This window comes from Mastomys coucha, unplaced genomic scaffold, assembly GCF_008632895.1.
Source record: "Mastomys coucha isolate ucsf_1 unplaced genomic scaffold, UCSF_Mcou_1 pScaffold16, whole genome shotgun sequence".
Classification (NCBI taxonomy): domain Eukaryota; kingdom Metazoa; phylum Chordata; class Mammalia; order Rodentia; family Muridae; genus Mastomys; species Mastomys coucha.
Genome location: NW_022196898.1, coordinates 54,851,218 through 54,863,575, shown reverse-complemented (window position 1 = coordinate 54,863,575; position 12,358 = coordinate 54,851,218). Strand labels below are relative to the sequence as shown.

The 12,358-nt window shown below is 36.2% G+C and overlaps 1 protein-coding gene across 1 annotated transcript in view; it reads left to right on the top strand.

Annotated features, from left to right (window-relative positions):
* The window catches only part of Cd53 (CD53 molecule), a 33,969-nt gene extending 26,459 nt beyond the window's left edge, over positions 1 to 7,510 (top strand). Inside the window, exons 6-8 of the mRNA XM_031375118.1 lie at positions 4,543 to 4,623; positions 5,688 to 5,771; positions 6,617 to 7,510. Of these exons, the coding sequence (XP_031230978.1) occupies positions 4,543 to 4,623; positions 5,688 to 5,771; positions 6,617 to 6,688 (237 nt within the window). The 3' untranslated portion in view covers positions 6,689 to 7,510. The remainder of the gene's footprint in view (positions 1 to 4,542; positions 4,624 to 5,687; positions 5,772 to 6,616) is intronic.
* Positions 7,511 to 12,358: the final 4,848 nt, after the last annotated feature.

The following is a 12,358-nucleotide window of genomic DNA, read 5'->3' as shown; positions in this document are numbered from 1 at the left end:
TGCATTCTTTCCTTAGAATGTTAGGGAACAAACATGGGCTAGAGAGCAAAGCACAGGCATGATCTATGTTTCAAAAGGTATCAACATTTCTTATGATGGATTATTATGGAGTAGATAATAATAACAAGAAATTACAACATATAAACAAGAATGGGACGACTTGGAAAAGTTACAACCTCTCTAGATTTCAAAGTCCTCATTTGTTTCAATTCAGATTACAAGTCCCTTTTAAAGTTCAAACACACCACAAAGTGAAAAAGAAAACAAAATAAATCTCTTGATACATGTCACCAGCTTTACATTGACTTAGTCACTGTCACCTCATTTAATTCCCTAAACATATTTTTCTAAAACATTCTAAAGCAAATCAAATACTTAACCTTCTATCATCTCACCTACTAAATATCACTAGAGAGTCTGGGTCAGTGGTTAAGATCCCTTATTGCTCAGCCAGAAGATCTGGGTTTTATTATAGCACATACATAGTTGCTCATACCTTCCTGGAACTTTAATTTCAAATGATCTGAAGCCCTTTTATGGCTTTCACGTGCTCCCAAATACATGTAGTGAACATACAGTCTCTTTCTCTCTCTCTCACTTTCTCTCTCTCTCCTCTCTCTCCCCCCGCCCACACACCCCTACATATAAATCCTCAAATATAAATAACACTCTTTATTCCAATTATTCTAATTTTCTCTAAAAAAATTTCAACTGATTTGAAAAAATTAAGATCTAAAAGTGGTCCAAATATTACATTTAGACATGTCTCAAAGTTTTCTTATTCTTTAACACTATTCCACTTTATGTTATGTGTATGTGAATAAAAATTAGGTTGTATGTCCTACAGATTCTATCACTTTCTATATCTGGCTGGTTTAGTCACATAGGTATGTTGATGTCAGGAAATCTGTTTCCTAGAAGTACTGCAAATCTAGAGGCTTGATGAAGTCTCACAATCTCCTTCCCTCTCTCCTTTTAAAATAGTATTTTTATTGAGAATTTCATACAGTGTATTCTGATTATATTCACCCAACTCCTCTCTAATCCACCTCAATTCTATACTCATTCAAATTTGTATCCTCATTTTATTTATAAACTCACTAAGATCAGTTAATGCTGCCTATGTATTTTTCAATAATATCATTCCCAGGAGTGTACTGTACTTGCCTGTGGTTATACCCTTAAAGAAAGCAGGGTCTCATTCTTCCAGCAGCAATCAATTTCCAGTAACACCAGCTATGGATGGGACTTCCTGCCCATTCTACCCTTCATGATTGTTCTGGTTTTGTGAACACTGATACAATTGCTGTGAGTTCCTATGTGAAACTGCACTATTGTGTTCACAAAATACTGTTTCCTCATAGCCATGTATCACTTCTGGCTCTTAACACCTTTCTGCCCACTCTTCCACATGGATCCCTCAACCTTGGGAGAAGATGGTGCAATATAAATGTCCAGTTTGGGGATGAGTAACCCATTGTTTCTTATTCTCTGCATCTTGACCAGTTGTAGGTCTCTGTATTAGTCATAATCTACTAAAAGGCCATCCAGAGACTACCCAGTCTGGGGATCCATTCCATATACAGTCACCAAACTGTGGATGCCAAGAAGTGCATATTGACAAGAGCCTGATATAGCTATCTCCTGAGAGGATCTGCCAGAGCCATACTTTAGTCTTTCTTCTTCTTGAGCTTCATGGGGTCCATGAATTGTATTTTGCATATTCTAAGCTTTTGGGCTAATAATATTCATTTATCAGTGAGTGTATATCATATGCATTCCTTTGTGATTGGGTTACCTCACTCAGAATGGCATTTTCGAGTTCCATTCCTTTGTCTAAGAATTTCATGATTTCATTGTTTTTAATAGCTGAGTAGTACTCCATTATGTAAATGTACCATATTTTTTGGTATCCATTTCTCTGTTGAAGGGTATCTGGGTTCTTTCTATCTTCTGGCTATTATAAATAAGGCTGCTATGAACATAGTGGAGCATGATGTGTCCTTGTTGTATGTTGGAACACATTTTAGGTATCTGCCCAGGAGTGGTATAGCTGGGTCCTTAGGTAATAATACTATGTCCAGTTTTCTGAGGAACAGCCAGACTGAACTCCAGAGTGGTTGTACCAGCTTACAATCCCACCAATGGAGGAGTGTTCTTTCTCCACATCCTCACCAGCATCTGCTGTCACCTGAGTTTTTGATCTTAGCTATTCTGACTTGTGTGAGGTGGAATCTCAATGTTGTTTTGACTTGCATTTCCCTCATGACTAAGGATAATTGAATATTTCTCTTTTTTAAAGTATCACTTTTTTCTTAACTGGATACTTTATTTACATTTCAAATGTTTCCCCCTTTTCAGGTCTCCTCTTTGGAAATCCCCCATTCCATCCCCCCTTCCCCTGCTTCTATGAGGGTGCTCCCTCACCCACCCACCAACTCCCACCTCTCCCCTGGCATTCCCCTATACTGGGGCTTCCAACATTCTCAGGCCCAAAGGACGCTCTTCCCACTGATGTCTGAGAAGGCCATCCTCTGTCACATATGTGGCCAGAGCCATAAGTCCCTCCATGTGTACTCTTTAGTTGGTGGTCCAGTCCTTGGGAGCTCTGGGGGGTCTGGCTAGTTGACACTGTTGCTCCCTCCATGGGGCTTCAAACCCTCTCAGCCCCTTCAGTCCCTTCTGTACTTCCTCCATAGGGGACCCCATGCTCAGTCCAATGATTGGCTTCAAACATCTGCCTCTGTATTTGTCAGGCTCTGGAAGAACCTCTCAGGAGACAGTCATATCAGACTCCTATCAGCAAGCACTTTCAGGCATCCACAATAGTGTCTGGGTTTTGTGACTGTATAGGGGATGGATCCACAGATGGGGCAGTCTGTGAATGGTGTTTCTCAGCCATTTGGTATTCCACAGTTGAGAGTTCTTTTTTAGCTCTGTACCCTATTCTTTAATAGGGTTATTTGATTCTCTGGAGTCTAACTTCTTGAGTTCTTTGTATATATTGGATATTAGTCCTCTATTTTCCCAATCTGTTGGTTGCCATTTTGTCCTATTGACAGTGTTCTTTGCTTTGCAGAAGCTTAGCAATTTTATGAAGTCCCATTTGTTGATTGTTGACCTTAGAGCATAAGCCATTGGTGTTCTGTTCAGGAAAATTTCCCCTATGTCCATGAGGCTCTTCCCCATTTCTTCTTCTATTAGTTTCAGTGTATCTGATTTCATGTGGAGGTCCTTGATCCACTTGGACTTGAGCTTTGCACAGGAAATAAGAATGGATTCATTTGCATTCTTCTATATGCTGACTGCCTGTTGAACCTGAACTATTTTTTGAAAATGCTGTCATTTTCCCACTAGATGGTTTTAGCTCTTTTGTTAAATATCAAGTGACCATAGGTGTATGGGTTCATTTCTCTGTCTTCAGTTCTATACCATTGAACTTCCTGCCTGTCTCTGTACCAATACCATATAGTTTTTATCATTAAAACTCTGTAATATAGTTTAAGGTCAGTGATGGTAATTCCCTCAGAAGTTCTGTTATTGTTGCGAATAGTTTTTGCTAAAATACATTTCTTAATATTTATACCAATTTGGAAACTTTTACAGTAGTATGTTTCCATATGTTTTTTCAAAAGCTCTTTATTGTTAGTTACCCTTTCCATTATTCCATCTGTTATCCTTCCCTTCCATCCCACTTAACAATTCCCACCCCATTTTTCTCCTTTATATGACAGAATTCTATTATCTCTTTCCTGAGATTACACCCATTCCTCTCTACTAGTCTATAGACCTCTCTCTATATTCCAATTTCAACAAATATTCTAAACATTCAAGGCTAGCATCCACATATAGAAGAAAATATGATTTTTTTCTAAGTCTAGTTTACATTCCTCAGGATGATTGTTTCTACCTCCATCCATTTACCTGAAATGTTCTTAATTTAGTTTTTCTTAAGAACTGAATCATATTCCATTGTGTAAGTGTATTACATTTTCAATATGCATTTTATTAGTTAATGAACATTTGGCTGTTTACATTTTCTGGCTACTGTGAATAGAGTAGCAATAAAAATAGATGAGCCAGTATCTCTTTAGTAGGATATAGCATCTTTTGAGTTTATGCCCAAGAGTCATATAGTTGGATTATATGTTTCTCCCATATGTAATACCACTATAGCTGGTACTTCCTGTTTTCTCATATAAGCAGGTTATCTAATTATCCCATTACTCAATAATCTCAAGAATCAATGTAATTAGGTTTAGTTCTTTATCATAAGTTCTCTGGGTAGAAAGTACTTGGTAGATAAAATAAAAAAAAATGGAGCATGTCTTCTAACCTTTTTAGAGAGCTTTTGTGAATAAAATGGTATAACAGACTTATGAACATTTAGTTCCCAAGAGCCTGTAGCAGTAGACCAATTCTGAATTTTCTTTTTTGGAGTCAGAGCTGAATGATAAGCAGACACTTTTGTATAGTATTTAGTTTTTTGTCTTGCTTTTCTGTTGATTTCCTAATCATTATGTTTGTGGAACTTACTTCCAGCTGCAGTGTTGTGGTGTAAATGGCACAAGTGATTGGGCCAGTGGTCCACCATCTTCCTGCCCATCAGGTGCAGATGTTCAGGTAATATTTTTTTGTTGTTGACAATTTTCCTGTTATTGGCTTCTTTATTCAAACTTTTAATTACCTAAAAAGTGTTCCAGAAACCACTTAGACCTTCCACCAAGAAACAGAGAACTTTGAACACCACCAGCACTACCACCACCACCACCACCACTAACAAGAGCAAGAAAGAGCAGGGAAACACCCTCCGCCCCCCAATAACTATAGAAGCTTCCAAAATCTAGGAGCAGATTAATCCATTTAAGAGACACTATGAAGAATTTTTTGTTACACTATTAACTGATTGTGTGTGTGGTGAGTAGTTTGTATAAAAATAGCCAAGAGGTGTATCTATCTTGAATAAAAGATAGTTCTTTTGTTTACAGTATAATATACAGACTTAGTGTAGACTAGCTTGTCAGGTACCTTCTTGTCTTCTCTTTTGGAGAAGGCAGATCTATTCTTTTTGTGAAATGAGTTAAATATAAGTGGCATAATGAGAGCTTGGGAAAAAGTGTTTTAGTAACTACCTTGACTCTTAATTTTGGGTCCATCTTCATGTAGAAGACAACAGTCATCTTCAAGTAAACCAAGTGAACTAAGTAAACTAAGATCTTGTCTTGATCCCATGTTGCCTTTTCCTGAGTTTAGAAATTTACAGAGATGTTTAGGTCCACGGGTTTGAGGTAGTATTGGTAGGGGCTGGGGCAACATGGCAACCAACATTCAACAAGCCTGAAATTTTATAGGGTCATGATACTGGCTACTAAAGCTATATTGAGATGTATCTTCATCCAAAGATCACAACAACTATAATTCCATATATTAATCTAAGATCAGCATTGAGTGTTCAAAGGATGTAAGGAGATGTGTTTCTAAATTATCTCTGAGGGCTAGTTTAACTTAGGATGTAAAGAGTTCTATGTTAGGTACAATTATATTGATAATATCAGGAGAAATGTCACTGATTTATTGTTCTCTATGTCTGTTTCTTCAAATAAACAGGCAAGTAAAAACATAATATCTGCGTCTTCATAAAGTTGACATGGTGAATGGTGTCATTAATGCCTGTAATTTCTCCCTAGGGCTGTTATAATAAAGCAAAATCATGGTTTCACTCCAATTTTTTGTATATTGGAATCATTACCATCTGTGTATGTGTGATACAGGTAAGAGCTTAATCCCAGGATCCCTCTAAGGATTAACTGAGTTAAATCACACAGTCTTAGAAAAGTACTAGTGAAGCAGAATGAGGCAATAAATATTTATGAGTTCCTCTAGCCAAGGAACAAATGATTATATTATCAGTTCAACTTAATGCATCCAGAAAATTTGTTACAGGATTATATATGTATATATATGAAATCAAGTCAATGTATCCCTTAGACATATGAACGAGTCACAGACAAATTAAGAATACCAAGCAAAGCCCACTTTAGTCACTAACTTAGCTGGCTTGGAAGTGATTAAGATAAAACAGGTCACTTAAAAACTTGGCCTTTTATGTTAAGAAGGAAGTGATGATGGAAATCAGAATTACTTTCCCTTTGTGCTTGCACCTGGTTTGACTAGTGACAGGTAAATTTTGTCTTGTTTTAATGTGTGGTGTTCATAACACTGTTTTCTACCCAATATTGGACATAGTCTATATTACTTAAGACTTAGTCAAGAAATAAAAGGAAGATGAAAGCAAAGGAAACAAGGCTTTGGCAGAGTTGACTTATTTTTCTTGTACTGTTCCTTGAGGGTAGCTTGACTACATAGCTGAGTTTCTGACTTCTTAAAAGATAAAAAAAAATATTTTCAAGAACTACTTTTCTATCATACTATCAAATTGTCCCCATTTTCTCTCTAATGTTGTCATTGAAGAGAGAAATTCTGTAGTGTGCAGTGGTGTTTGGAGAGTGTTCCCAGTGGGATGGAAATCTTGCTTTTCTGTGTTAGCAAACTCTGGGACTGTGGGAGAAATGCTTTCTCTTATGAAGACCTCACACTTTCTCAATTCTCTTCTCAGGTGCTGGGGATGTCCTTTGCACTGACATTGAACTGCCAGATTGATAGAACTAGCCAGGCTTTAGGGCTGTGACTTGCACCTACCCCTGCTTAAGTGATGCATTTCTCTCTAGAAAGTCAAAACACCCATTCCATGAGGACTTAAGCAATTACCTGCCTGACTGGCATTTTGCCTTCCTTTTATTCCTTCTTTGACTGGATCTCTGTCTTATACACATCCAGGGAAGAGAATATTTGTTGTGGACTTCTCATATCAAGCAGAAGACTAACATTAACCATGTCCTTTAAAGATGGTGAAACATACCCGAGTGATTTTTTTTTTTTAAGAGACACTGTAGCGCTAGTGGTTTGAGATCCACTGGTAGCTGTTGGTGTGGATATATCTCAGAGTACTGACCTAGCACATGTGAGCCTGTGAGTTTAGCCCCAAATACTATAAAAGAGGTTCAAAGCCTCAAAATCTTGCTACTTTTACTCTACAAAGTCACATAAGAGACAAGCTGAAGAAAAATTTGGAGTTCCATTCATTAGATAATTGACATACCCAGTTCCCTTTTGAACACAGTCCTTAGTAATAGGAATCATACAGATATCTTTTATCTCTGGAAAATATTTAGATTTTTTTTTGTTAAAATGTCTTATTGATTTTGTTCTATCCATTATCCATCCATCCATCCATCCATAAAAGACTAATTATTCCTATCCTATTGTCAGCCAGTCTGGTAGCCTTGAATTACATTTCCATAGAACAACCCACATGTATTAATATCTCCAGTGTGTTAACTGATAATCATATCCACATTTATGTTGTTATTTCTCTATTAAATAAGGTTCTATTAATGTACCATTTTAATCTGTTAATAAATGAAATAGTTTATGATCACTATTCACCAAACATTTGACTCATTCTGATATTTCTGCTAGAAAGCCAAATATATTAGTTAGCTATTTCTGTGTAACAAATTAGTTCAAAATGTAGTGGCTAAGAACCTACATATTTGTTTTATTTATTGACTGATTTAAAGACAGTGTTTTTCTATGCAGCCCAGGCTGTCTTGTAACTTGCTATATGACTAAAGTTGGCACCAAACTAATGATCATCCTGCTTTTAACTTCTGAATATTAGAATTACAGGTAAGTGCTTCTATACTTAGTCAGAGCAAATATTTATTATCTGGTAGCTTTAGGTAATCAGGAGTGTGGAAGCAGCTTAGAAAAATGATTATAGACAGTTGTTTGTTGCATATAGTTATTAAGTGGTCAGCCATGTCTTCAGTCATCTCATGTCTCATTGGGAAATTAATCCACTGTCATGTTCTCATATAATTGTAATGAGCCTCATATAATGGCCCTACATAACTTTATGTGGCTAGTTTCCTGCATAATGAGACAGGAATGACATAAAATGATATATAGCATCCAAAATAGAAGCAACAGCACTTTTATAACTTAACCTAGAGATGATGCCATTAGTTATTCTGGGTCAAAAGTTCAATTTCCACCTAAGACAAAATTACACAATGGACATATAACTACTAGGAAGTTGAGATCATTGCTGGCCATATGAGAGATTGCTAACCATCTCATGCTTACTGTGTCAAGAAAAGATGGTATACTTGTTTATATTATAACTATATTCTATAAAGTAGAAAATTAGAACATATATAATATAATGCCTAATTTACTGAACTCACAAGAATAGAAAAGAATTGGTTTCTGTTTTGAAAATGTTCTGTAGGGTTGTCCGACTTACTCTAAGGAAAACTGGTTATTTAGTGGTGTTCTAATAGGGAAACTATCTATTGCATTTTCTTTTTTTTCCCACATGAATGCTAAGGATTTATAAGTGGTCAAAACATCCATATAAAGCAGTCAGCCAACCTTATCCATTAAACTATTTAATGCAGTATCCAAAAAGTTAGGCACATATTAGCCATACAACCAGGGCATTCATCAAATAGCATTTTCCCTAAGCTACCCCAAAACATGCCAGGAGCATATGCCCCTTTGAAGACATGCCTCTTTTTGAGGCAGCCCACCAAATGACAGTTTCTGTATGGGATTCATAAGATTTTAAAACATGTCATTTTTAAATGACATAATAAAATAATAATGATCTGTTCCATTTAATATAAGTTAACAAATGTTACAACTTAGATAAAAATTCCATTAGCATTCATTCCGTTCCCTGTTCTTCAAAAGGTAGCAAAAGAAGGTTTAAACTCCAAGAATCTTTTTTTTTTAGACATTTTCATTATTTACATGTCATATGATATCTCCTTTCCCAGTTTCCTCTCCGAAAAAAGAAAAAAAAAACCCTATTCCCTCTCCCCTCCCCCTGCTCACCAACTCACCTCACCCTCTCCCACTTCCTGGCCCTGGCATTCCCCTACACTGGGGCATAGAACCTTCACAGGACCAAGGGCCTCTCCTGCCATTGACGACTGACTAGGCCATCCTCTGCTATACATATGCTGCCGGAGCCATTAGTTCTACCATGTGTATTCTTTGGTTGGTGGTTTAGTCCCTGCGAGCTCTGAGGGTAATAGTTCATATTGTTTGTCCTAAGGGGCTGCAAACCCTTCAGCTCCTTGGATCCTTTCTCTAGCTCCTTCATTGGGGACACTGTGCTCAGTCCAATCTGAGGTATATAAAAAGAAGAGTCATGTATTCCTCTTCTTTGTTCAAACTAACACTTAGTGGTGACATTACCAGTAAGTTTTCCTGCCTAGTACCTGAACTTTGTTCTTAGCTCTATTTTGTTCTTAACTCCCAATAAAATGTTATGGAGTTCTAAGGATTTACCTACCAAGTATTAGTAAATTCATCTATCTCATCATCTTAGTCCTTGCCACAGTCTTTCAATAGCCCATTGTATTATTCAGGGTTCTTGAGAGTTATAGAACTCATGGAATGTCTCTCTATATTGACGGAATTTATTGTGATGACTTACAGTCTATAGTCCAACTAACCCAAAAATGGTCAGCTATGAATGGGAAGTTCAAGAATCTAGTAGTTCCTTAGTCCCAAGAGATTCATTGTTTTGGCTGGTCTTCTGTAGAAATAGGTTCCAACAGATGTTCTGGCAAATAAGTGTAAGCAGTCAAGGAAGTGAATCTTCCCTCTTCCAATATCCTTTTGTAGTCCTTCAGCAGAAGGCATTGCCCAGATTAAAGGTGTATATCTAGATCAGGGATTTTCTTTGTCCTAGGCTGACCTTGAACTCAGAGATTTATTTTTGCCTCATCTCCCAGGATTAAAGGCATAAATTTTTCCTAGCCACTATGCCTCATGATCTGGATCACAGGGTGAGCCCTCCAATTCTGGATTGTAGTTCATTCCAGATATAGCCAAGCTGACAACCAGGAATAGGCATTACACCAATTATCTATGGTCTTAATTGCTAGAAAGGGCCCTATCTGAACTATTTCTTTCCCAGAAGCTCAAATTATATGTCTAAAGCATAAATTTAATCCTACATTTTTAAATACATGAAACTCTTCATTGGCTTATGTTTTAAAAATAAAATTCAGATACTTTATCTGTCACATCCTACAGAAAATATCCCATTCTTAACCCCAGAACTTACCTCTTTTATTTGAGTGAGAGATGAACTTTGCCTTTTCTGACAGAATTTAATTCAAGGCCTCTTGCATGCTAATTCAATGTTCTGCCACTGTGCTAGTGTCCCAAATTAGCAGCTGAACTTTTGAATCACTTTTTAAGGAGGACAGAGCATAATATACAGGTTTCCACTTAAGTTTTGACACAATGTACTTATTCAATATGTTCTAAAAAGTTCATAGTTATTAAATCTATTAGTCTTATCTTGGTAGATCTTATCACCTCGTCTTGAGATACATACTTACTGTGTAGTCCAGACTGGCCTTGAGCTCACTTTGTACTCCAGGCTGGCCTTGAACTCAGTATGTAATCTAGGTTGGCCTTGAACTCAGTAATTCAGGCTGGCTCATAATTCAGTGGAGATTCTCCTACTCTAGCTTCCCAAGTGATAGAATTACAGTCATATGTTATCATTAATGACACATTATCACATTTTAATTATTTATTTTTATCTTTATTATCATCTTGATCAAATTAGAAAACAAGATAAAAATACAAATTAACTATAAATAGAATTTAGACCGTGTTCAGTGCATTATTAGGAATTGTCAAGTACAAAAGTTAGTCCTCATAGAAGAGAGAAAGAAGCTTTTTGCTGCTGAATTAAGATAAATCTTCAAAAGAATAGAAAAGTGAAGGTAAAGGAGAGAAGATTAAGAAGAGGTTTGGAGGTATATGTTCAACCGAAATTTATTCCAAGCTTTCATAGACTCTTTCAAGGAACATTATAATAGAAAATACTTTTACTCAATTATGAGGCAAATATAACTATGATAACAAAACAGCCAATTTCACTCATAAGCATAGACACAAAAATTATTCAAAAAAGTGGCAAAAATGTAGTGGTAAGTAAAGTGACTAAAATGAATAAATTTATCTTAGAAATGCATATCAGTATTAAAAATCAATAAATTAAATATATTAAACAATTAAAGTGACCAGGCACTGTGGTACATTACTCCCAGCACTCAGGAGTCAGAGGTAGAGTCATTGTATATAGTGAACTCCAGGATAGCCTGGGTTACATATCAAGAGTCTGCCTGAAAAAAACATAAAACAAAACAAAACAAAACACAGAAAAAGAATTAAAGAGAAGAATAATGTAATGATTCAAAAGGAAAGTTAGTAAAATCCAGTGTGCATTGCCTTTTAGTAAGACATCATAAATTCAGAAGGTTTTCTACTCTCAGTTCTTAATTTTAGTTAGGTTAATTTCTTTTCATGTATTTCAATTATCTGAACATTTTCTGACTTATTCTCTCTCTTCGCTTTTATTTTAACCAGTTAATTACTATAGAATTACTATAATTCTCACCCCATACCAAGACAACCTCTGAGTCTATGTCCGTTTTAAAAGTTTTCATTTTAATGAACTAAGGGTGATTTAACCCTATGTCTTGGTATCTCTAAAACTTTTTGCTTGAATGCCAAATATTATATATAAAAATGAAGAAATCTCCATATGATATTTTTCTTTATGGGCCTTGAACTCAGTATGTAACCTGGGTTGCTCATGTTGTCTATTACTAGACACTTAGAATAGGGATTTTATCTCAGTTTAGTCCTGAGATCAAAATAGGTTCCTTTTAGTGAAGTTCTCTGTCTATTGTATTTCCATTGCTATATCAGAACACTGAGGCTTTTACACGCCTGAATCTGTGTATTCTCGGGGCCTGCTTTCTAGTTAGCTAGAATTGAAACCCTTCTCTTTTACTATTACATGCTACTGGGAAATTTTACTGTGGCTTACTATAGTATAAGTCTCAATGGGCAAAAAAGGAAGACAAAGAAAGATGAGGCAAGAAGGGAGCAAACAACTATTTTTATATACTAATAACATTTTTTTCCTTAAAAGATGATTTTTCCCTTGGAATTTAACAAATGTGTTAAAGTCGAAGCCCAATTAATATAGTTTCAGCATTCCAATTGCTTCTTCTTGCTGAAAAGCTATCCCCTTGGGGACAATCTTAATGTTAATAGAATACTCTGGCCCATGCTGTCTCAAAGATCTATTCTGTCTGCTTTTTGATAGCAGACCCTAAGTGTAGTCTTTAGCTGCTAGTGTGCACCAAATGGGCAAATGTTTGGAGTACAATATGGATGTGAGATATTATACTAT